A 27,405-nucleotide genomic window follows, 5' to 3' on the forward strand; every position below is an offset into this window, starting at 1 on the left:
CCCGCTGTATGACTCATGAGAGGCAGCTCCAAAGACAGCAAGCGCGCGCGAGAGAGAGAGAGAGAGAGAGAGAGAGAGAGAGAGAGAGAGAGAGAGAGAGAGAGAGAGAGAGAGAGAGAGAGAGAGAGAGAGGTGGTAGAATTGTTAATATGAGAGGGCAAAATGGAGTTTTAAGCCGTTAATAGCCGATGAGAGGGGGAAGGTCGGGTAGGGAGTTCGAAGGGTGAAGAGAAGGAAGGGCGGGATAACAGATTAACAGAGGGAGGGGTGAGGCAAGAGAGACTAGGGGATGAGAGCAAAGGAGAGAAGGAGATGGGGGCAAACAGAGGGCAACCTGCGCAAGCTTGCATGCACACGAGAGGAGCAGACAGGCACGCAGCCCAGCGAGGAGGCACGAAGAGAGCAAAATTTAACTGCTCCTTAAACCCCCACCACTTCATTGCCTCACTCCATACGTATATATATGTATATATATATGGTAGCTAATTGAAATTGTCAAAATATTCCATTAAATATTGAATTACAAAATAAAATAAAAAATAGATAAAGTACTAGTTCTAATTCCATTAAGTAACCAAAACATTGGGAATGCTATCCCAGGGTCTGTACAAAATCATTCAATATTCCATTTTCTACATTCTATATTCTTTTGATTGGTTTTGTCTTTCTGCAAGTCCGCAAAAGTCCACCATGTCAACAAGATGTACTGTTGTGCTGGGACAGACGGTGACGACCCCCCCGCCCCGACCGCATTAGACACGGCACTCACGTCATACCCCACTGGGTACGGCTTTGGGTGGGTAGCCTAAAAGGGTGTGTGATGGGGTGGAGAAGGGTTCTCTACTGACAGAAAGGACCCAATAATCACACCATGAATTCTCTCGGCAAGCTCTGAGAGTAGTGTCACAGTGAGGATATTTTAAGAGTAGTGTCACAGTGAGGATATTTTAAAGGATTTTAAATAGTTAACATGACAGCTGCATAGCTTATCATAAATAATATAGGACCGTGAAGAGGAGCAGGATGGGAAGTTCGTGTGTTTGCCTCCAAAAATATCCAAATACTTTCTTGGTTTGTTTGTCAATGTGCAAAGGCACACAATATGTTATAGAGTGGTGATTTCTTTGAAGCATTCTTGATTCAATCAAGTTCATGTTCTGTTGGAAACATAAAGTTTAGCGACAGCTGTAATCCCCTTATGTACTATCAAATATTTGTTAAAAAAGAAAACCTGAAAAAATTGTTCTGAGCTTTGAGAAATCAAATTCTAGTTGTTTACTTCAATTCTTAAAAGAAAAAAAAGGTTTTTGGGGTTTACTGTTAGGCTTGAAAGGTGGCCTGTATGAATCTGCCAAAACATTGTGTGCTCAGTAGAATATATAAAAAAATATTCACGAAATTTTTATCACCAACATGTCACATTAAAATAAACCACATTACAGGATAATTGCTTTTACATTTTTTATTCAATCAATGTTACATTAAACTAACATAAATAAACATTTTTTATGAACAAAAGGCACACAAGTTCAAATATAAACAAAGAACGTTTGTACATTTTGTCTCAATCAAACTTGTCTACAGTCTCTGAACACAAGATAGTGTGTGTGTGAGAGAAAGTGGGAAAGAGTGAGAGAGAAACAGACAGAGGAGAGAGCGAGAGAGTGCGAGAGAGAGAGAGTGGGGGAGAGAGAGAGAGAGAGAGAGAGAGAGAGAGAGAGAGAGAGAGAAAGGCGAGAGAGAGAAAGGCGAGAGAGAGAAAGGCGAGAGAGAGAGAGAGAGAGAGAGAGAGAGAGAGAGAGAGAGAGAGAGAGAGAGAGAAAGGCGAGAGAGAGAGAGCGCGAGAGAGAGAGAGATGTTTCATTGCTGCGACCTCAGCATGAAAACCATACACTTCAATTCCCCCTTTCGGAAACTAAAGCGGTGGGCGCCAAGGCAACAACGCCAACCAGGAACAGTTGCAACTTCGTATGAGTCCTCCGCCTGGAGGTTTACAGTACGTCGATGTCCATTTGGAAAAAGTCTTTCTCAAAACACTCGTCCACTGACCGGGTTGAAGAGGCCCCGCGATTTATGTCCACTAAATAGAAACACGCAACACGTCGACTTGAAACTTGAAAAAACGTAGAGGCCAGCTGCAGGGAAAACACACAAGGGTTTTTTTTGTTGTTTTTTTATTTGTTTTGTTTTAACGAACGGTGTGGTCCGAGTTATTGGAAGCTTTAGTTGCTTGGTGCTTCCTTGAAATACTCAACTCAAAAAAGCCAACCGTCTACTACGGTGTGACTTGCGATGGAACTGTGTTCATTTACAGCCAAACGATTAAGTGAAAAAGATTAAGGGGGATAATATTTGATTTTCTTGAATGATCTAGTTAAGTTTACGTGGTTTAAGACTTCAGCCAAGCACAGTTGTTGCCAGCTGCCATCCACCTTTGAATGCTCAGTACGTTTACATGCACACATTCATCAAGTAGTAAGTTCTGCTCTCCGTGTACTGGATGTACACTCTTGTGAATTTTGTCTGATCCACTTTTGGGTAGAGTGAATTGGAAAAGGAGCTATAGGGGTTTCAATCCAAATCCAATGTTTACTTGTAATTAGTAATGTGGTCTTAACGGTTATCTCGTGTATGTCAATGTGACAACGCACTGAGTGAGTGACAAACTGTTGCCCCTCAACGGTCCAGTTGTATCCAGTTGAGTCCGGTTTGGACTTGCCTGTGGTTCTTGACAACAGAGCCCAGTCCCGTTGAATCCACTTGACAGCTTTGTTTGAAAGTGTTTTTGCTTTAAGCCGTTAGGTGAAGTTAAAGGAGGCTAACCACCTGAGCAGCCTAAAAGAAAGTGTGCTTAGAGGGCTACCGTGCTGGGTACCTCCTCATAATGAATGATGAAGTACGGGTAGCTCTGGTCGTCGTTGAAGATGACATAGATCTGAGGGTCAACCCAGTTGTCCACGCAGGAGTCGTACAAGTCACTGGAGGCGTCGCGGGGGTTGATGGGCGGTGGTCGGCGCATTGAAGGGTTTCCTACGATGAACCTGCACAGAGACGAGGGCATGTGGAGTGCATGTAGACAATTAAGAGCATTACGTGGTTTTCAGACGAACCACTGTCTGGAGAGTTGCGGAATAATTCAACATCCAGAAGGAGACTCGTCTAAATTTAATGATGACACGGCTGCCGCTCTTTTGTGTGCTTAAGGAAGCTTGAATAATACCAGCATCAGAGCATGAATCTTATGCGGTGAACGTATATGAATTGAGTCCATGCAACTACACTATTTGTTTGTGTAGGCCTAAGGAGCCGTAAACCAGAAATCTTGGCGGCGCTCTCTGGGGTTATAAATAAAATAGATTACATTGAGGATATTTACCGCCGTGCACCTTCAAAGCATTAGAGAGAATGTCAGTGTACAGTTCACTTGTTTTGAATGACTTGACTTTGTGGTGGTGGTTCTTCTCACAGGCAGGAAATTTAATATTTTCTACTTATTGATAGTTTTGGGTCCGTCTCCATGTGCATCTGCAATTCTTTAAATTACTGACCAATCTAAAGTGTGGAAAATGTGACGGAGATGTGAGGATTGATATGCATTTCGTTATACTACAAATATATTTTGCTTTTTAAAATTAATTTATAGGTGATTGTCCTCTACACCTAACACCAAAGAAAAAAAAATCCACTATTTGGATTTGATGATCCAACACACACCTGCCAGTGAGCACTTTGGCCAGGAACATGCAGTGGACTCCTTTGGCAGAGCGCTTGGAGAAGTTGTGCGAGTAAACGGCCTTCCGGGCGAAGTAGGAGCCCTGACCGAACATGGTGGCGTGTTTGCCGCAGACCCGCGGGTCAAAGTTGTGCTTGCAGATGCCCTCCACCACGTCTGCCGAGGTGCCGTGGAAGAGGTGACGCTCGCTCAGCAGCCGGTCCATCTCGGACATACGCCTGGACATGTACTCCTTCTTCCTGTTGGAGTGGACAAAGAAGCTGGGTCACACATTGACGTAAAATAATTTGTGTTAAACGTTACATGCAAAAAACATGTTGATAGACAAAAGCAGGTGATAAAGCTTGAATCCCAAAGTTGTCATCACGACCGTGTTTGCTCTAAAACTAGTAAGAACATTCGGCCTAATCCGTTTCTTGAGCAACACACGCACACAATTCGTTTGATGCGAGGGGATCAATCGAGCATGCGCAGGGGAAAGCCAGCTCGGCGGTGACCCTGGCATGACCTGCTGTGATCCCGCAGCTTGGGACCTGACACAGATGGCCACGGCATGCATCCAAACAGCCGGGCGTGCACACTCACACACGCACACACCCTATAGTTTGCTACCATCAAATTTTATAGCGCACTGTGCATTCCAGATTGAGCCTTCACGCCTACCCGACTGCAAATGCACATACACACACATACAATTAGACACACACGCCATGAAGGATTTCTCTGTCAAAACAAGACAGGGGATGTAATCAAGCGATGTTCAGAATGGGGCCTCGCTCTCGGAATGACACAACGTCAGTTATTGTGAAACCCTTGCAGTACCAGTCTGAGTGTGTGTTTGTGTCACCGCTGATAGGACCCGCCCTACCACCACAGCGGCTTGCCCACTGCGCTCACAAACGGAACATCACAGTCACCCAAACATCACCCCATCCGCTTTATTCGCAACTCCAGCTTGCTCTCACGAAGCCCAACCGGCGCAAGTTCCATTTGTCCTTTCTTCCTCTTCCCCTTTGCAGCGTTTCAAAGCCCGCGCTATGTAATCACGCCTCTGTGAGAATCAAGTTGAGTGTGAAACGCTCGTTCAGCTCAGCAACAAATATGTGGATGACAGGGCTGATGCATTTTATTTCTCTGGTCACAGCAAAAGATGGGATTAAATGCATTATCATCCTGCACAGGTCAATGACAAAGCAATTTGTTGAATTTGTATATTGTTGCAGCATTTCCCAAATTTCTTTCAGTTTAAGCCCTCTGTCAATCCAAACTTTCGCAACTCATAATTCACTGATATACACTGCAAATAAATTCACGGTAAAAGAAGCATAAGGATAAAAACATAGTGCTTCAGCAACCCAATAAAAATGCCCATTCATGGTCTCAAAGTTAAATTTGAGAAACCATAATGTCATATTGACATCTTCTGCTTTGGTTGATTGACAAAGTTCAGCCGTGAAACACATTTATATTCATCCTTAATCCCGCAACAAATTAGATGGGAACGGCTGAGTGAAAAGGACTGATGGCGGAATCCACAACTCACCTTTTGTACTTCTCCCAGAGGAAGGGGTTTTGTACCCGGAGTATCTTAATGATCCTGAACTTGGTCTCCGGCACCGTTTTGTGGAACAAGCTGTACACGGTCCTGTAGCTGCGGTCGTCGCGGGACACGGGCACCTGTAGGAAGTCTTGGCTGACGGCCATGGGCAACCACGTCTCAGGGAAAAGGCTTGGCGGGTTGGTGGTCGTCGGGGAGAGTGGCTGCGACGCCGGGAGATCCATTGTTGAGGCGAATAAAGAAGAGAAGGAAGAACTAGACAGTGGAGATGAAGAGATGCCACCCAAAGTCCTAAAACAGAAGATACAGTTTGTTTTGCATCTAATTACATTACATGCATCATAACGACTAGGGTATATTTTATGACCATCTATATACAAATTAAAAGCGTCGTTGACACCATGCTGCTTATGTTTACAAATGGCTGGTTATTCTAATGAACATTCAAGCCCGGCCTTCCACAACATCCTTCTGGCTGTCAACACCGACGCCAGTGGGTAGCTGAGCCGAGAAAACCAAACAGCAGACGAGAAAGCGAGACACAAATTACAGATTGCGGCACGGTCAGAAAAAAAACATTTTGTCTGTCACGTGGGTCACTATCGGCGATTTGTCTGTCAACTTCCGGCTCAGCCACTGAAAATGCAGCCAGAGCCATCAGCCATAAGAACGTGAGCTGGGTTGTGCCGTCAAAAGATTTGATCAATTTGACTCCAAATCACACTGACAGTTTTCCTCGTCCTGTCTGTCTGGTCTCGATCTTGCGCCGCGATCGGCGTCTCGATCCCCACGGGGCTTTGAAAAATTGACACGAAGCAATTGTGAAATGAAACAATAATAAGGGGCCGGTCGAGTGGAAAGGAGGGAGAGTGTCACTCAAACAAATGACCTAAACCTTTAAGCCTTACACAGACTAACACACACGCACGCACGCACGCACACAAACACACAAACTTGTTTTGGACACTAAACGCTTGGGACACTGCATTCACTGGAAAGTCTCAGGAACAAAATCCCTCATTCCAAATTCCAGCTAACAGTCACGTTTCACACTCCATTCAACCGGTCTGGAAACCATTTAGCGCCCTCCATCTTTCACTTTCTTGGCCGTACGCCTCGCTTTCTCACTCGCTGCCTCTGCGCGTCCTCTGCACCCACCATCTCATCTTCTTTCCTCCATCTCTGACACTCCTACATTTTCCCTTTTCATAGCTGCCAGGTCCTGAACGAACAGCTCGTTCTAATTCGCACAGTGTGGGATGAGAGCAGATGACTGGCGGGCTGCCGAGGACGTGAAAAACTCTGCAAATGAGGTGAGATGACACTTGTTTTGAATTTGCTATCACATTCTTCTGGACTATCACTGCAGCGAGAGGTGGGAGTCATACCGCTACGTGAGAAAATGGCTGCAAAGAGAAGTGGGAGCTCTCAAATCAGCTTATTTCTATCCTTGGTTTCCTGTTTTGTGTTGTTTTTTCCGATGAAGATTTTGTTTGAGATATTTTTCTGTTCCTGTCTTACTAAGCCAGTTCCACCTTTGCATTCGGAAAACAGCATTGCACAGGAGAATTTGGTGACCTGATAAAACCCCCTAATTGAAATTGTTTAACAGCGTACACCAAGCAAGTTTTGAGTCTCAATATATCGCTGATGTCTGTGACATGGCATTATTTTATTATTATATATTAACACAACAGAAGTTCAATCTTTTACTTACTCTAGGTGGGGTGCGAGCATCACCGAAGACATGAACATAGGCCGCTTCTTGATCTGCCGCCTGAAGCCAAACATGGCGTTCTGCTGGAAGCCCTCCCTGATGTTTAGGATGTACTGGTTCTGGAGTGTAATAAATCGCACCTCCTTGAGACCCCTCAGAGTTGCCTTCTCTATAAGCTTCACCACAGGCTATTGGAAAGGAAGACAAGATGGACATGGAAAAGAAGATCAGTAAGAGTGTTTTTCTTTGCACAAGTCAATAGAGGAAAGGGGGGGGGGGGGGGGGGGAGTCATAATAACCTCACACGAGGTTGATTTGTTTGGGAAAAAATGGTTGATAATGGCTGTGTAACAAGTTTCATTGTCGTGTATTGGGATCAGCCTGTATTGATCCTACCACAGCCGCTGGCGAACTGATTGATCGAGGCAGAGTTAATGTGTCTGCCCCTCGTGGTCATGAGCGTGCCTCACCTCTGAGTATTCCCTCCAGCCAAAGTTGTCTCTGCAGTAGTACTTCCACACTGTGTGACAGCTAGGGGGGGGGCTTGGGTTTATCGCGGGCATGGCGAGAGGATTGGCGGGAGAGGATAGTCGGCGGACACGATCAAACTTCAGGTCACAAACCCGCATGGCTCCAAAGTCCAGGGAAAACACAGAGCCCCTGAAACACACAGCAGAAAAAAGAAAGATGTTAATGAAGACAAATCTCGATCATTTGAATTCATGGCGCATGCGCCTCTGTTGTTAAATGGTCGCAATTCACAAAGTAGGCTTGACATGATGTTTAAGAGCAACATGACTGTAACAGTGAGTCAGTCTGGACAAATACGATTTCTGCATCACCTGGGAGTGAACAAATAGAAACTCATGAGCGCCATAAATAAAACACAAAATATGCACAGCGTGTAAAGAGTTTATACACAATGAATCACATGGTGCGATTGATCATCTTTCTTTAGCTTTAATTTCAGTTCAGAAATTTGCAATGTAAAACACTTCTGCATTGAGTCAAACGTTTTCTTTAGTAATTTGTTTAGCAATGCAGCCTAATTGCTAACACGTGTTGTATGATAACGGTATAATATGTGGCTTAATTGAATCCAGCATTGCTTTTGGAACGACAAACAAAAGTGATTTCCAGCTCGATAGAGTCGTTGCTCAAAAATGCATTTAGCCTCGTGGATATTGGAAAAAAATACTGTAGCTTATGCATAACCTCTCTTAAGCTCGCTCTGTCTCACGAAGTGCGGGTCATCACCTCATATTGGGTGTGTGTGTGTGTGGGGTGGGGGGGGGGGCAGTCTATCTAAACTAGTCTGCCATATGGCCTCTGGCAAATAGCGCTTCTGGGTCAGACATAACACTTGCATAAATATGGGCAGTATGTACATACTGGCACGCTAAGCCACAGACCGTGATGACGTTCGCATGCGCGAACCCATACATACACACGAAAGCATCAAGAAAACAATCACGCTAAATGTCATTTGATTGTCCCATTGATTGACAATGATGTGAGTCTGTCAAGCTAAAAGCAAAAACTGTCTGGTCTACTCGAGATGCATGTGAGAGGATGAAGGCGCTCAGCCATGTTCTCACTAAAAACTGATGAAACAGCTTTTTCAAACAACACACCTTCTCCATTCATGTGCAAATTCACTGGATCGTGTCCAGTGGGCCTACTTCACAAACTGCATTCCTGGTAAATCCGGTATCTGCCCAACCAACTCTCACAATCAGCAAAACAGGTAAACCCCACACCAGACTTACTGTCATATTTAAATTTCTCGAGCAGGTAAATTTAGGGTTTTCGTAAGCTATAAAATGTAATCACTGAATCAATTATGAAGCAAGGACTTGTTTATAACATTGCCTGTATGAGTGTTGTGGTCCAATGGGTTCATTTACCGGCCACTGCACAACAGCATGACAAAACAAGGTGTCGAGTCATGCCTCCACACACTTCTCGATCGACTGTATGCACTGCAAAAACTGCATATTCTCAGCGCTTCTACTTGGCCATTATGTGACTGAATAAATGTTTGCAAGAGGAAGTAAAACTGGAATGATTACACTAAGAATATGCAGAGTCAAATTAGTCAGTAAGAGCTTCATGCAAACTTCCAAACCATGTTCCAGTAATTTCAAAATGTTTGACGATGACATCGAAAGTTGTGACTGTAATTGTGGACTGAGAAAGAGGAAGAAGAAGGATGCAGCTGGGTGAAAAACAAGAAATGCGGGAACATGCAAAGCACAGGCGAGTGGATTCAGATAAAAGCACATTCGTAATTGTTTCTGTGTTTTTGATTGACTGCTTCTTTCCTTTTGTTTTGTATGGAAGCCCTCCGGATGCAGCTGCATGTTCCCATGTTCTGAACACATACACACAGCTGCCGTTTGAACACGTACAGTATATTCTGTTGAACAACCATATTTTCAAATGTTATTATCAGTATACAGAGTGCACTTTCCAGGCAGCCTTCCCGCCTCCCACATTCCCTTTGTGTCTCCCACCGTGTGGCCCTAACAGACAAATATTTGGACAGCAGTCAGGACACTCAGTGATTTTCATCGACGTTCCGCTGAGTTCTAGCTGCCCTCCCTTGCTCCTAACTGGTTTGTAATGTTCCAAAAATAAAATTCCGCCGGTTAAATTAAGTGCACTCAAACGAGGTGCTCGGGACACGGAGGCTAATCAAATGTTGGAACGGGACTTTTTTGGCACTCACTCTGGCAAGAGCAGCTTGATGAGTTACACCAAATAAAACATCTGCTGACTTGAACCGAGGTGTGCTAAAGGTGTGGAGGCAGGCTTCGAAGAACAACAACAAAAAAATGGCCAAACCTGCTCTCTTACCAAGCAGCTGAATGTTAATTGTACTGCGATACTGTTGTTGGAAAAAGAACCAGCCTTCCCCCCCCGTGTGAAAAAAAGTTAAGAAAACTGACAGTATTGGGGGGGAGGAAAAAAAAGCTGTTAATTCCCATTCCCACCCCCGCATGAACATAGATACCTTCTAATTTTCTCACAGCAACTCACACAGACATACAAACCCACACAAGAACCTGCATACCAGCATCAGTCATGCCAGTGTGAACGTCATAGACAAGCAAAAAAAAAAACGCTCACTCACATGCATTCTTTAGACAGATTCATGTACACACACGCAAGTCTCATCCAGACATGCCCCGATAAAACAGTGGATAAGATCTGCTGACAAATGCTTCTTTCACACAAATATACACACAATACGCCCGCGACACACAAGCACACGCGCACAGACTGATGTCATGCTTTTCAATTTTTAAAAAAATGACACATTTTTAGAATTTCTACCTATAAGGTGATGTTTGTTTGCTGGCAGAGTGTGTAAATGCCATCTAGCTGTTGACAAAATTTTGAAAGGGCTCGGACAATGATCAACAATCTGCAATGTTTTCATGTTGATGGTTAGAACTGCCTCTCTGTTATCAGGGTGAAATTGTATTCATATAGTGAGGATGTTTTAACCAACACTAGTTCAAAGTGTCTAATATTTCGACGACATTTTGACTCGCCATACCTGAACCGCATTTTTAATTTTTAATTATTTTTAATACTGACTGTTTTCATTGTTGGTCAGTCCAAACATTGTTTATCTGACGGATAGAATCAAAACATGGACATCACAGTTTGTTTCAGTTAACATGAATAAATAATTGTTGGACATCCATCAAGGACATTAAGACTAACAGAGGCTGAGCTACACCTGACCTCACCCTGCTGATTCACGGTATGCATGTACACACACACACACACACACAGCTCATGTTTGCACAATCGCAACAGCATAAACGCAAAAGACAAAACAATCTAGTTTTATATGAAATGTATGACATAAATCAATGTGCCTTGACATAGAAATTGCACGCATGCACAGTGTGTGGTGTCAGGTCACTTTGCCCTTAGTCCTCTGCGACTCTTAATGTCAGTTAATGACAACCAAGCCTTTTATCACCTGGCTAACAAAAGAGCCCTATCTCGAGCTCTCATTCGCCCGCAAACACACACACGCAGACACACACACGCTTTGTCACGAGGTCATGCGAGAATTAGCAGGCCGTCTTTCAAGTCTGAAAATATGCCCTTATTACACACACGCATACTACAGGAAATGGCCTTGAGACATTCTGTTTTCTAAATCTAACATCACATGCTGTGTTCTAATCATGGCTGGAATTACAGAAAGTACAGACACCCTCTCTTGCATATGAAAATTCACATGTTCAGCAGTATAGTGCTGTTAACCAACAACTGGCCTGCCGGGATTAATACAGTGTAACTTGTCCAACCAGAAGTGATGACGTCAACATTCCCGCTCACTGCTGACTTCATGACTTCACGGTGGAATAAGCAAACCCTTTCTTCCTGTTTGTCATATGGCTGGGATTAACCTTGACTGTGGATAATTCACACATGGGAACAGTGTAGCACTCACACTCGATTTGCGACACTTTATAAGAATCAGAAACGTTGCTATAACGACGGTCAAGCTTATTAACTCAACTACCGCTCTTGACCTGCCTATTGGTTTTATCATTTGACTGAGGTAACCACAGTGACCGTCCAGGGCGTGCGTACGTGCATGATCTGATGAATAGACCAGTCGAATTGAGCCTTCATAGAACATCATCAAAGAGATGCGGCACAAAAAGCTTTGACAGAACCAAGCGCTGAATGCACCAGAACTTTAATGAAGTCACAGGATCAACTATAAGCACAATAGGCACATGATCATAAGACGCAATTTACCACCAGTCAAAGGTCAGCCCTGATAATAAATACTACACTTATTAACATAAATGTCAAAAGTCGATATAACCGCATGATAGAGATGATCAACAAATTTCTTGTTTGACTACAACGGATAATAAGAATTTATTGACCACTGACGATAAGAATTTATTGACCACTGAGAAAATAAACACCACATAATTAAACTTTATACTCCTACACAACACAACTTAACAGCTGGGTCAAAAATAATAACAGCAACAGTACTAATTTGGGGCAAAAATTGACTGACCCACTACTTGGGGCAGTTTGATCTAACTTTCTACGATCTAGGTTATCAAGCAACCGCAAAAGCCGGGTCAAATTGACCCAGGTTGATCACAAAGACTTTAAATTAAGATAAAATAAATCAAAGAATAACTTTTAAACAACTTTCTAGATTGTTAGGGTCAGGTCAAATTGACCCGAGAAGTAAATTTTTGACCCATCAGTTTTTAGGAGGACTCACTGATGGTGTAGGCATACACTCGCCTGAGTCGTGCGCACCAAAGTGGCTGAAATAAGCCGTTTTGGGGTTATTTTTAGGCCATTTGGGGTATGAAGTTACTGTGGGCAAACAAACGGGCATTGTGAATGAGCTTGGTTCTTGCATGAATATGTGCTTATAATGACAACGAGGGTCACATGAACTTTCCAACCAGGGATGGGCAAAGTACTAAAATATACTGAATAATACTAAAAATCAATTAGGCAGTTCACAGTTTTGATGATTGTGTGGATAATCGATGACTAATTTGAGCTTTAAGCAAATGAGGCAAAATTGGCTGCAAACTGTAAAACACAACTTGAGCTACGTTAACGAAGACATTTGCCTCGCAAGTCCTCGGAGGAACAATAATATGCTCACTAAGACGCTGGCATTGAACAGAAAGAAGTGGAAGAAAAACACTGTGTCAAACCCACTGAACATTAGTAACCATTTGATGCAAATCATTTTATTTATCAATGTGTTAGAATCACTTTTTGTCTTTTTTTTTTTGAAATGTTTATATGAAGTGCCAGTGTTCCAGACATTCCATTAACATAAAAATTATAACAAAAAAAGATTTTTCATGGCCGGATGTCGCACAGCTGTGTCTCCGTCGATTATTACATGGAAATTGATTTTTCACGTGTAGCTGTGCATCTGTTTCTACTTGTGTGTGTCTCTTTCACTGATATTGGTAATGGGTATAAGTTTGGAGAGGCAGGAAGTTAGTTGTCAATATTGGTAGGGAAAAAAAACATCATAATGTGTAAATATTGGGATCTTTGTTGGGGGGGGGGGGAATGGAATTTCATTTTAAGACCAACCCTTCCTTCATCCCCTGAAAATGACAAATTGATGTACTACCTGAAAATAACTGACGAAACAAGCCAGACTTGCTAAGTTGTTGGACTTGGAAGAGGTATTTGTCATGCCTTAGTGAGGGGTCACGCTACCGAGTCAAACTTGCTTTATGGAGTTAGGTGATATTTCTATTTCCTGTCAGAACAAAACCCAAACCAGACAACAAATGTACGGCTTAGAAAAGATGTACATATAAAAGGGTACATTAGCTTGCATGCTCCAATCTTTGTGTCATGTGCAGTTTCTGTCACAGGAGCCAGCTGAGCCTGTCTGGGAGAATGAGGGCGGAAAACACTCACAGCCCAAGTTGGTTTGACATCAGCAGGTGCATATCCTGTTTGAAGAGCACTTTGCATAAAGCTTTGGTTGGAGCCAACAACTCTTACATAAATCTTTGTGCATACAAGCAGAGCTAAAAATGAACACAATGGATCAAAGTTTCAGGGGGTTCAGATGATGAAGCACTGACTACACTCTTTTGGCTCATAGCGCACCAAACGACGTGGCCAAAAACCCGACTGAACTGCAAGGTGTGCAGTTCGGCAACTAGTTTTCATCAATGGACGACAGTGGGCCCCTGGCTTGATTGCTGGTGAACTGTGTCGCAATGTCTCAGATTCTAAGAAGTAGCATTCGATTAAAAATGGCAAGTAATTTTTCGGCAAATTGTTGTTAGCCACTTCGCTCGGTGTACGGCGGGCCGTTGGGAAACCAAAGGATCTGGCATTTCTATAAGACACTAAACATCTTCGAAGGACTGTGATTGATGAGTAAAATTGACTATAGTGGAGAAAGTATAGTAACCTGTTTATATATTAACAACTAATTTCCCACAACTGCATATGCCTAATACTGCAAACCCAGGGTTGAACCTTAGGATCTTCCCCTAATCTTCAAATCCATCTTTGTGAGACTGGTCCCAAGTGATGTTGTTAAAGTATAGAGGACAAAACGAGTACTATGGTAACATAGTGAAATGCCTTGTGAATCGCTAAACGGGCATTCAACCTTAGTGAACCAGTGGATTTTCATTTTTTTTCCATCATTGCACTGATACCTTGAATTAGACTGGGGATCAGCCAGATACCGATAGAACATCGTATTTAGTTTGACAATATATATAATTCATTTGACATTTTTTTAGTATTCATGTTGTAGTGGGGAAGAACTATTCTAGCTTATGTCGAGATTTCTGGCACCTCTTGTACTCTGATTGCGGAGGTGCGGCGAAACTTAAGATGTACTGTTCCTGCTGCATACAGCACACAAAGGAATATTAACTAAACGGACAAAACTCTTGTAAACGGCTTCTTAGTGGTACTTTTCCCATTTCGAACAAGGTCACCGTGCATGTTCTCATTGTGTGTGACTATGCATGCATACAGTACAGTTCCGCAGGAAACGGCATTCTCCTTTATGTCACCGTAACATTGCTTTGCTAAGTGCTTGTATATGTGTGCGCGTTAACTTTGTGGGCGTGTGACAGGAGAGTGAAAGAGAGGTTTATCTCTGTCTGCTAAACGGTATGCGTGTGAGCCACTGAGCTTCCCTCTTCTCGTTCGTGTGAGCATCTGCGTGCCGAGCAGGGAGAAAGAGCGAGGGTGTGTGTGTGTGTGTGTGTGTGTGTGTGTGTGTGTGTGTGTGTGTGTGTGTGTGTGCGTGTGCGCTCCATTGTGTGCATGTCTATGACCGAGGGAGGGATAGAAGCTGCCAAGTGCGGCTGTGTCAGTGACCGCACAGGGGGGTCATAGAAGTTCACCACGCTCTGCCATGAGTGCTCTAAAGTCTGCTTAGGACAGAGCTGCAGCCAAGCAGAGGGCTGACTTACAGGAAATGAATCACAAATATCACAGTAGGGAGAGGGGAAGTCATATGGTGAGGAGCCGATAGATTACCTTTGTACACAATAATAGAAAAAAGAACCCCGCGCATATAATTAGAGGCTTAAAATGATATTAAAGGACTTCAAGTCGTTTTTTTTCCACGTGCATGTATCAAATAAAAGCCAGATTTACATCCACTTGCACTTGTGCATAGCAGCCCCCAGTTTGTCAGCACTGGTGAGGCCAAAGAGGAAAGCGTGCAGTGTTTCCAACACAATGGATGAGACGTTGCTTATCAACAAGCAGCATATCAACTTACTGCAGCATTGTCGTCATGACATTGGCACCTATTCATTTACCATGCAGTATCCTTTGGAAATACTTGCAACATGACAGTATCTGGCACTCGAAATGTGTTATAGACCTCTATTGTGATGCATCTCCCCGAACTTATGAAGCTGCAGCATATCATGTTTCAGTGGCATAACGTCGACATAACTTATTAGAAGACAAAAGACATTACTAATTTGTAAAAACAATCCAAAGAGCCTTTTGGCATGAGAGTGTGCACCTGCATTTCATTCTGACACTTGAACAACTAAGTTAGGGAAACTCTGCCTTATCTTGAGAAGAAACGGGATATGGATTAAACGTTAAGCTATTCGGATTCGAAATGAGCACCATTTACATTCCATTACTTGAGCTGCCAAGTTTTGACATGGATGAAAATTGTATATGCGCCTAACATAATTTATTTCAACTATAATTTTCATTTACATGCTCAAGCATCCAGAGTAAATATATCATGCCGGTAACACTGTGGCGACCCGGACTAAAAGGGACTAAGATGAGCGTCAAACAACAAGAAGCTAAATTGTCATAAATTACGGTTGAGATCTAAAGGAAACATAAGTTTGATTTAAAGCTTTTGAACTTAAAAAAGGGGTAAAAATGAGATGAAACAATATTTTCAGACAGGGTATTGTCTGTTCCTAATAGTTGTGGGTTGTCAACAAAACCTTTTCAGTGAATATAGAGCCATTGTAAAACAAAAACACAAAGACTTGTGCCAAGTGACAACACAAGCACAGGTAATGCAAGGGCAGTTAGAGACAATCATTATGAGAGTGAGACACTTACTGATACTTGAGTCTGACTTGGTCATTGTCCGGGTTGCAGTAGAGTCTCTCCAGCTGTTCCTGGGCTTCATCGGCTATGCTTTGCCACGTCTGAGTGTCGCTCCTGCGGATCTGCCAGTGGTAGGGCAGGACGGTGTGGTGGTGGGCGCAGTCACTGCCGTAAACGCACTGTCCTTGGAGGAAATCCACACAAATGTCCACCGAGTCCGACTGGTGTGTGTGATACTGAAGCTGCGTGAGCAGTTCAAACACCAGGTCCAAGGAGGCCTCTTCACTTTTATCCTGAAAAAGCACTCCTTTGTCAGGTAGTTGGGCTTGCAGGAGTAGGGGGTGGGAGTCCTGGAGGGCAGTGAAGTCTTTAACAGGGGGGGGATTTGGGTGAGTTGAGCGGTCTTTACTTTTGATGGTTCCCTCCTGGTGAGAAGCTTGGGGTGCGACTATGGGAGGGACATCCCTGCTGGCTGACGTTATTGTCCCCGTGCTTCCCGCAGCCCTGAGGGCTGCCTTGGGTCGCTCCCCCCGCCGCTCCGTCTCCTCCAGCTCCGCAGTAGTATCGGCCATCTCCACATCGCCAGTCCCTGCTGCGGCAGCATCAGCGACCGGCGAGTCTTTGAGGCCACACACTGGGCCGATGCAGTTCTGTTTGGCCGCGACAGCCGCGCAAAGGTTCCCCGGCGTGCGCCCCGCCTGACTCCGCGGCACAAAAACACCATCCCCCGTCATGTCGCCGCTGAGCAGAGACGTCAGGATGGGCTCTTCCAAGGCGCGGTGTAGGCATTTGGTGTCGATTTTCCTTTGCTTCTTTTTGAAATACGGTTTCACCAAAGGTATTTTGTCCGTGAGTCCCACGATCGATTGTTCCGTAAAGTCTTCCCCTTCGTCCACATTTAAGCTCACATCCAGCGAGATCCCAGTCGGTACACCCTCTGGGGATTTCTGGAGAATGTGCAAAGTTTTATCCATGTTGCACACCTAACCCTCGGCTGTCCTGGGTGGAAAAAGAAGATAAATAAGCTAGTCATCAAAGGTCACTCATGTCTATTATGTTTGAAGTCTTTTTCCGATGTGAAGTCATCCTGGCGTATCAAGCAATGATTAATAGGTTTCTTCGCTGTTAACTCAAAACTCGCCTTTCCTTTCCTGGAAAGAGAGCCCGTATCGCACCGTCTGTACGCTGAAACGAAACTTGAACTGCATTTAACACCTGCGGCTGCGACCCGACGATGAAACAACCGAGTGGATCGCACTTGGACAATAACGTCAAAACAACTGCGTCGTACAAGCAATCAATTGGGGAAAACGAGCTATTTACAAGCAAGCAGCACATGAAGCGGAAAATATATGACTTCATCCAAGTGAGGTGGGAGGGGGCAAGAGAATTCACTTCGTTTCTTCTTCCTTTCCTTATCTTGTGATAATTGTATAAAGCCGCTTTTATTGGAACGTTCTGGGTGACTTGCAAAAATCGGTATTGCTCCACGAAAGATAAAATCACAACTGTAGCACGGAACTACCCCCCTCCCGTCTCTCTCCCGGGACGTGGTATTTTTGATCACGAGAGTCCGATACGCAGCTCCGGGTCGGCTACGTGCCGTGCACACACCGCTGCCCCCTCGCAACTTTGCACGTAGCGCACCGCGCGCACGCACACACGCACAGAGACCATATCCACTGCGGCGGAACAGCGACAAAGACCACTCCACACCAGAGCACCAGGCGCTGCCTTCTTTCACCCACCTTGCTCGTTCGCTTGCCCGCATCTTTTAAGAAACGTTTCTTCGTTCGAAACGAGGCTTCCTTACGGCCTACGTCGGTAGTGACTTGAGTATATTTCTAAATAACATCGGCATCACGTACAGACGTCCTGGGTCCACCCCCCACCCTTAGAAAAAGAAAGAAAAATACTCCCCTACCTGTGCGACAAAGTCACTCGGGTCTCGGTGGTCTTTGGTAGGTTACAACACACGAGCACATCGGCGGAGCCCGGTCGGAGAGCTCCACAATATCTGTGCGCGGATAAAACGGTAGTCCGGGTAAACCTCGTCGTGTCTCTCTACTGCCCCCGCCGCTCTCATGCTCTGCCTCTATCTACCGCATGTCCGTCCGTCTCTTTGTATCCTTGATCCGTTTGGCATATCAAAGAGATCAGAAAGCACAAGGACAGGAACTCAGCTTAGCTGTGAGAGGAATCGCTGTGCGGTACTGTGCTGAATCTCCTCTGCCGGGACAAGATCCGCCTCCTAACCTGCAGGAGGTGGGACTTGAAATCCGGACTTGAGCAGAAGAGTCGTCTAGTGGTGGCCGGAAGAAGTTGCACGATGGTGGGAGCCAGCAGGCGCCTTTGTTCCCTTGGTCCTGCATTAACAATGGCCAATTGTCTGGTCCATGTACTACTGATGCTGAATTTGAAACCTCTTAAAGGTGGCTGCACACATTACTGTGTATAATTGCACACATAAGCACGCACAAAATAGCATACAGTTGGTATTACCAGGCCTAGACACTGAAATAGGACATTGTACATGATACAACAGGTTTAATCAACATTTTTTACACTTATGCAGTCATACGTCTTCAATCAAGAACTGACAAAAGACAAAAAGTTGAATTGGAAAAAGCTAGGGGATTTCTTATCATTTTGTTACTTTGTTGCTTTGTTTGTTATCAACTTGTTACTTATAGAAAGACACTTAGTATTTCATTTTAAGTGGTGCTGCAATGTTTACTCAATATATTGCAAGACAGCTTCTATTCACTTTCCCTTTAACTATAAGTTATTTTTCTTTTTCAGGAACCTGCTGAGCTGCATGGCCTTGTGGCCACAGTTTCATTGTTTGCTGACAAGCCAGTTCCACCAAACAGCTGCTGTTTAGAAATACAAATTTCTCTGAAGGGTGCTTCATGAGCACTAAATAAATTCTGGAGTAATTACTTTCTGACTATATATTCCGAGAAGACAACCACAGGAATGACGTGTGTTTACAAATTATAGCAAGAGAGAAAACATTCCATCTTATACAATAGACTATTTTACTTTAAATAAAGAACTTTTCACGTTCTTCTACATTTTCTTCAGATTTATTTTTTTCACCTTCAAGGAAAAAAAGGTAGAACCTTTCACAATCCATTTTTTTTCACTTACAGGAAATAAAAATTGAATTACCGTTTTTTTCCGTGTATAATGCGCAAAATTTAACTAATTTATTGTCCTAAAATCTGGGGTGCGCATTATACATGGGTACAAATTTTTTGAAATTTTATTTTTTTTGAATTTTTTTTATTTTATTTTTTTTTAAGAAAATCATGGTACAACAAAACCAACAACAGGACTGACCGACAATAGTGTGTTTGTACTGTGCTCTGGTCATTTCGTCAAAGAAGGGATAATAGTCCTCTTCTTGACTGACAATGAATGTGATAGTTTAATACAATCAGCAAATAACAAAATGCGTATTACAGGTAATATTTTATTTCACAACACTTTGCCTTGTTCCTTTCGTCTCTGCTGTTCACTTCAAACACGCTCCATACGAACGCAATGCTCTCGTATCAGACGCTTGCTCGATCACCTGCTCGTTTGCTGTCACAATGTACCCTACACAAATCCGAAACATTTGTTGCGGCTCCGAGTCACGAGGGGCAAGTTTTGGTTTCCAAGGGTGTTTTTATTCCTCTTCAACGTCTCTCCCATACAGAGCCGCCTTTTTCACATGTCCGCACGTCACTTTCCTCTCTTTTCATCTGATCGCGGTGGTGCCTTTACGGGCAGTCGGAGAAATCAACGCCAACAAAAAAAAATACATCCAGCCTAGTTAAGACCATACCAAAGACTATAAAAATGGGACCCATTGCCTCCCTGCGTGTGTGACGATCATTGGGACTTAAAAAAAAATAAAAAATAAATAAAAAAATTGGGTGCGTATTATACATGGGTACAGGCTTTTTTCCAGCATCAACATGCCATTTTTAGGGTGCGTATTATACATGGGGGCGCATTATACACGGAAAAAAACGGTAATCTGTTTTGGAGGAAAACTGTTGCATCCTGAAACAATTAACATGCAGAGTCTGTATGATAGCATTATACTTGCGTTTTTGAACAGGTATTGAAGTGTTAAACTAAGTTAACTTGTTATAATATAAAAATTAATGCAAATGCTACCTCTGATAAGTGGCAGGCTATTTAGTAGTTAGCGGCTAGCAATCTCTTGAACGGTATACTGCTGACTCGTTATTCCGTCTGCTTTGCGTTCTGTTTGGTCGACTTCTGGCTCAATGATGCAAAATGGCAGATATCAAGATTTGCTTTTAATGTACAGATTACTAAAGTGGGGTGAGAGATTATTAAATTGAGGGTACAAATTAGTAAATTGAAGGTACTGATTATCAGTTGATATTATTTTTCTCATATGCTGGCACCGGAGGAACTCCATAAAATCTAGCCTGCATGGCACTAAAATACAGCACGTTCGAAAATACGCTCCGAGCCCGCACTGCTTCACTCTGACTGATTGGAAACTCAGTGTTGTTCAAGAATGCCGTTCGGTCATTCAGTGAGCACCAAAAATGGAGTGTCGGTGTCTGCTCTGAGTGAACACAAGAACATTTTTCACAGTTTTGATGATGATTAGACTCAACTGTGTTTTGTTTTGGATGTTCGAAATAAAGATATCAATCAATCAATCAATCAATCAATCAATCAATCAATCAATCAATCAAAACTGTGGCTGAATTCTTGTGAATAAGCTGTTTTAGATGTTCATTGGTCTGTAGTCTGCCTCGGCCGCTATGCTATGAGTTGAACAATCTTTTAAATTGCACCTATTATAACTCATAGTTGTTAGATCTTTCGAGGTCAAAGACTGTAGTTGGATGGGAGGCAAATCTTTGAGTCTTTTAACATTTGTTTTGTGATGCACTTTCTGTTGCTTTTCGAATGAAGTCAAATAAATACAAGTTTGATTAATTGGGTGTTGTTGTTTTTTTAAATATAAACATAATGCACCATCAAACTATTGGACGCAAAATATAAAATTTTGGGGTGTTGATATTTGGCAATTTTACATCAATGGCCCACATTTGCGAGAGTGTTTTGTAGTACACTATAGAAGGCCAAGTTCTAAATAACACTTTGATCACGATTTACACACATTTTTAACCTTCCCACCTAAGTCCATGAACTTTGAAGATAAGGACAAACTTTTAATTTTGTGTGTCACGGTGATTTTGACTTCAAATTATTTGCACAAGCTGTAGCCTGAGGTGTCAGGGAAAAAAAGCCAAATGATGTGCAGCCATATTCCAGCAAAGTACTGATGCTGTCAAAGCAATGGAAATGAAATCGTTCATTGGGAAAGTACAGGCTTGCCCATTATAAACAGGGAGTCGTTCATGTATAAAAGAGTAATTGCCTGAATGCATACCAATAGATCTGGAGCAGTCTTCCTTGGATGACGTGCATACAGACGAGCCATTGTTCAAGCCATAACGTGTCTGAGAGGACGCTTTATCAAAGGCTAACCTGCTGATGTCAAGTAGCACTTTGAGCACATGAAATACAAACAAAAACAAAATAAAGCCTCGCAATGATCCTTTAATACAGAGATATTGTAGTCATAGCAGAGACAGAGCAGTAAGATGCTGGGTGTGTTTATAGCATGTGCAGACTTTTTTATTAGCTGCATCACTGTCTGACAAGGGGGTCAAAGGTCAAGCAGTGAAGCAAAATGAGGTCAGACCACAGCCACAGTGGGTTCACCCTGGAATAAAAAGATAGTCAAATTGTTTGGCTTTGCAAATAGCAAAAGTCGCAGGCGTGCCGGAGCCTATCCCAGTAGTCATCAGGCAGTAGGCGGGGGACACCCTGAACCGGTTGCCAGCCAATCACAGGGCACACAGAAACAAACAACCATCCGCACTCAAACTCATACCTAGGGGAAATTTGGAGTGCTCAATCAGCCTACCATACCGGTTTTTGGGATGTGGGAGGGAAACCGGAGTGCCTGGAGAAAACCCACGCGGGCACGGGGAGAACATGTAAACCCCACACAGGGAGGGCCGGAGGTGGAATCGAATCCGCACCCTCCTAACTGTGAGGTAGCGTAGATGTTTTAGCGCTTTGGACCTTATCTGTTCACATGCCTGCACATATAACTGTAGGCATGTTCCAGCCCCTCAGCCTTGACACGTCTTTTATGCTAGATACGGTTCTGTGCTATGGGAAATAACGATGAGTCTTTATTTGAAAGAGAAAATGTATTAACCACGCTTCATCGCATTTTGATTAAATACCAACATTTTGACACCATCGGCACCGGGTTTCAAAATAAACGGAAAATAGATTCTTAAGTGAATGGAAAAAACAACATTTTTTTTACGCTCAAGCACAATCCATAGCAGTTGAAAACCCTCAAATATCCTTGACCAAAATTAAACCAATGTTCCAGCAATAATGTAAAAATAACAACAACATAAACCAGATTGATTAACATTTAGGTAGTGTTTAAATTCAGAGCACAGGCTTGCGGCTGTGCACCCCCCCCCCCCCCAACACATTAACACACACACTTTCTGTGTGCTTTTAAAAATATATCATTAAAAATGAAAATTATGACGCAATCAATTCATTTACTTGGACCAGAATTCGGAATGTTCAATGTATGTTGTTGTCATATTTATGAATGAATCTGTATACCAGCGCCTGGATCAAAGCTACCAAAGTCACGTTATACAACCTGCCCCGACTTGGACCTGGTTTCATTGTCAGGTGTGCCTGGGGTGTGTAATGGAAAACGCCCTCGATCCACTGGAACACCCAGCAAGGCATAGCGCAATCGGTCAAATTCCAAAATGCGGTAAACTAGAGTTGCCTCAAGACAAATACTATGCGGCACCAGTTTTTACGTGGAGCGCACATGCTCCTGTCTATGAAAATAGAGCACTTAGTACATTTCTATAAAAAATCCATTTTGATTTAATATTTTTTATTTGATTCCCTTTCGAACAGTTAATTGAGACAAATCTTCCACATCAGCTCTTGTGTTAGTTGCTCCAATTCTTTGCAGCGTAGGCTTGACGTCAGTGATAAGCAAATTCGTTGTAGCACACAATCATAATTTTCTCCATTCTTCCATTGAGCGTATTTGTTTCAAAAATAAACTTTCCATAAAGCAAGACAAGAAATGTCACTTCTTTTATCACATCTGTAAGATGTTCTGGTACGCTGATGTCACTCTGTGCATCTTTTGCATTAGTGTTACTTCCAGCACTGATATAAAGTATTGCGGAACAAATACTTTTCTAAAGGTTGTCAATCAGAAAGCCATGTTTATTTATATGAATCAGTTGAATAAATGGTTACATATAGCATACAATTGATTCAAACGAAATTTACTAAAGATGCTGTCAAAGTGAAACCAATGTTTGCTTTTAACGGCTACTTAGATTCGTGGATATTGCCACTCCAAGCCTGATTGCAGCACATAAACTAGTATTGTTCACAACAGTGCTGACATCGACGGGGCTGTCACTAGTGCAACTGACATTCTTTTGTCAAACACGCTGATGCAGACAGGCCGCATAAGGTCGCTCACACTCTCTGTTCCCTCTGCATCATTCTGATTACAACCAGCAAACCTCCAGAACCAAAGAGAACCACAGTGAAATGTGTGGACGGCAGGCATGTGAAACCCAATGCAGAGATACTGAACATCATCAGAGAAGAATGCACGTTCCCTTGTGAGACTTCAGGAATAAGGAAAAGATAATGTCATACTTTGGTCATACTTATCAAATGGGGGGGGGGGGGGGGGCACCTGTACAAAACATCACAGTTCAGCAGTCAGAACATTATCATGGATGATGTCACATGACAACTCAGAGGACATCTTAAGAAACCTCAGCAGCAAACAGACAAAGACAAAGAATTATTCCTGGTGTTTTGCTCATTCTTTGTTTTGGCCTGTATGACAAAGTAAATGATGGTGGAGCTGCTATGCTACCGTATTTTCTGCACTATAAGGTGTCCATATATAACTACGACATGACTAGATTCTACCGTGGCACCATTGAGAGCGTCCTCTCCAGTTGTATCGCTGTTTGGGGAGGTAGCTGCACTGAATACAACATGAAGGCCCTGCAGCGCATAGTGGACACGGCTGGTAAGATTATTGGTGCTTCACTCCCCTCCCTGAAGGACATTTACACCTCCCATCTCACCCGCAAGGCGACCACGATTGTGAGTGATGTGAGTCACCCCGCTCACTCTTTGTTTGATCTTCTGCCCTCTGGGAAGAGGTACAGGAGCCTGCGCTCCCGCACCACCAGACTCACCAACAGCTTCATACTCCAGGCTGTTAGGATCCTGAACTCTCTCCCCCCTTCTGTGTAGCGTCCTGTACTTTTGCGCTCTATTCTGACTGTCTGCTGTATGCACACTTGCTCCATTTTTGCTCCTCTTATTTATTATGTTGTTTGTTTGTTTATTATTTATTCATCGCTCTTATTTATTCATTGTTTGTGCCTTCTTGTTTTTATTTTTTTTGTGTTGTTTACTTGTATGTATATTGTGTACTATGTCTTGTCACCGTGGGATAGTGGGAACGTAATTTCGATTCCTTTGTGTGTCTTGGCATGTGAAGAAATTGACAATAAAGCAGACTTTGACTTTGACATATAAGGCGCACCGGATTATAAGGCGCACCTTCAATGAATGGCCCATTTTAAAACTTTGTCCATATATAAGGCGCACCGGATTATAAGGCGCACCTTCAATGAATGGCCCATTTTAAAACTTTGTCTATATATAAGATATATACATTTGGCCCGCGGGCCGGACTTTGGACACGCCTGCTGTAGTGGCTCAATATTGGTCCATATATAAGGCGCACCTGATTCTAAGGCGCACTGTCGGCTTTTGAGAAAATTTGAGGTTTTTAGGTGCGCCTTATAGTGCGGAAAATACGGTACTCACCTTCATATTGCTGTACTGTACCGTACACCATTTTCATTCAGTTTAAGACTAAGTTTTTTAAGATTGTTTTACAAATAAACAATTTTTTTTACACCTGCGTGATGTTTAAGAATCATAAAATATTACTGAAAACACTGCCTGTATCATTAACAACTGTTACTGACGGTTCGACTCTCAATATTGTAATTTACTGTTCATTATTTCCACTGTTTCAAAATCTGAATAAATACAATGTTCACCAATATCCCAAAAAACTATTAGAAACTGGAAAACACTTAACTCTGTTTAAACCAGTTGGTCTACTTGCAAAGGATGCTCTCCTATTACTTAAAGCAACAATTCCACAGCAAACAGGCTGTTCAAGAGATGTGTGTGGAACCTGCAAGAACAATTAACTAAGTGTTTAGTGTACATTCCTGCAGGTATTGTCTGTGTGCGTGTTATAGAAGGAGTCACATGGAGAAGCATGCGTAATGGGGGTTTTTACAGTTGAAAAAGCAAGGGTCACTTTTAGTGCTGATCTCTGCCCAATCTCATGTTGAGTGACCACATGATCTTTATTGCACACCACACTTTGACTTCAAATGTGCATAAAACAGACGGTGCGACCGTCTCGGTGTCCTTTTGTGAAAGAACCCGATGACCTACCCACCCAATCCAAGTTCAAAGCATGCTATCAAGGATTTCTGCTGCTATGGAGACCTTGCAGGAATTTGTGTGTGTGCATGCGTGTGTGTGTGTGCATGTGTGTGTGATGATCACTACCAATAGACTAGTGTTGGTTAAGGTTCAAGGGGAGTAGCAAGAAGCAAGCTAGAAGCAGAAAGGGTGAAGAGGAGGGGCACAGCGGAGGTTGAGGGTCACCTAAACACAAGGCTCCTTGGCTGAGTTTCCCTGGGTCAGAGCTTTGAGGGCAGGAAGTAGCACAACATTATATCCGGCACTTGAGGTTGGGACCTCCCAACCCCCTCTTGTGCCTCTCTCACACACAGGTCACCCAGTGTGCCTTGACAATGTATGTTGATCAAAGGCATGGTCTGACTTTTGGGTCGAGGTGGGGGTGGGATATAGGAGATTAGCCCTGGAGGGTGTGTGTGGCTGTGTGTGTGTAGTGTAGTGTGGGTCAGCCGATCTTATTTCACCAAAGCCTGTTGTTTCTAAAACAGAATGCACTAAGAACTAAGATTGGTGACGTAGTTCATTCTGTCCACTTTTTCGCAATACTCTGGAATTCAACAATTAAGACACTAGTGGAGTGACACAAATCACACACGTGATATGTGTAGTTTCTATTTTTGTGTGCAAAGGAGCTCAGCTTTGGCTTTTATGGGTATGGTGGCACTCAAAATCAGAGAAAACCAAATATGGATCATAGACAGGACCCCCTTGAAAACCTGATGATTCATCACAAGAGGCTATCACAGCAATAAATAAATTCACAAATGCGCCACTTCTTAAACAGGTAGTTTCCAGCCATATACTGCTTTCTTTTAGTTGATAATAATATATTTATTTCCTTGTAAATTTAAACATGCCTTCCCATGTCACCTTTTGGACATAAGTTGGACATAAGTCAAAATGGCACTACAATAGCCAACGACAGCAATTATGATATAATCTAAAGTATTGGTTAAAAAAAATCTGATGATTTGTCACAATAGCAATGTAAGAGAAGAATGCAAAACTTAAAAAACATTAAATATACAAATATAAAAAAACTCAATGTTACATAAAAACTCAATGCAAACAATCTTATTATAATGTCATGCTCACAATGTTCTGAAACCATGGACTTTATAGTATTTGACATTTGATGAGCGCTGTACTTTTATACATTTCATACTTCTACAGCACATTTACTCACTTGGTTCTCATGTGCATGCATCATGAAGGCAGACAGCAGAGATTTTTTTCAAACAATCATTTCCCCATGTTGTTGGCACTTAGTTTATTTATTCAGAATAACAAATGTCAGCTCCATTCTTCATTGTATTGTTGTTGTGAGAAAGAATCTGGGCACATAACTTTGCTTGCCCACTTGCTTATCATACAAGTGACACCAAAGATGATTCGATTTTCATGCTCCAACTGAGTAAGAGACAAAACACACATCGATAAGATAGATAAATGGAATGAAAGGAGATAAAAAAAACAAGTGGTGATCAACTTTGGCTGTGGAAACCTAAAGGGGAAATCTTCCATTCGTCAGTAAGTATAACGTGGAAATGGACTATAAACTTTCCAAGACTTACAGAACGCTGTGTTCTCTGGCACAGGGAGATAACAGTGAAGGTGGAC

At 42.8% G+C, this 27,405-nt stretch overlaps 1 protein-coding gene across 1 annotated transcript; it reads right to left on the bottom strand.

The window, feature by feature from the left end:
* Window positions 1-2,157: 2,157 nt before the first annotated feature.
* LOC119133054 (TCDD-inducible poly(ADP-ribose) polymerase) lies at window positions 2,158-18,357 on the bottom strand. Its single transcript, XM_037268689.1, has 7 exons — window positions 18,050-18,357; window positions 16,138-17,124; window positions 7,479-7,668; window positions 7,009-7,196; window positions 5,277-5,582; window positions 3,715-3,972; window positions 2,158-3,041 (listed from the first exon to the last, which is right to left on the bottom strand). Exons 2-7 carry the CDS (start codon window positions 17,097-17,099, stop codon window positions 2,852-2,854), a joined length of 2,094 nt encoding a protein of 697 aa, XP_037124584.1. The 5' UTR covers window positions 17,100-17,124; window positions 18,050-18,357; the 3' UTR covers window positions 2,158-2,851.
* Window positions 18,358-27,405: the final 9,048 nt, after the last annotated feature.

Source organism: Syngnathus acus, chromosome 13, assembly GCF_901709675.1.
Source record: "Syngnathus acus chromosome 13, fSynAcu1.2, whole genome shotgun sequence".
Lineage (NCBI taxonomy): Eukaryota > Metazoa > Chordata > Actinopteri > Syngnathiformes > Syngnathidae > Syngnathus > Syngnathus acus.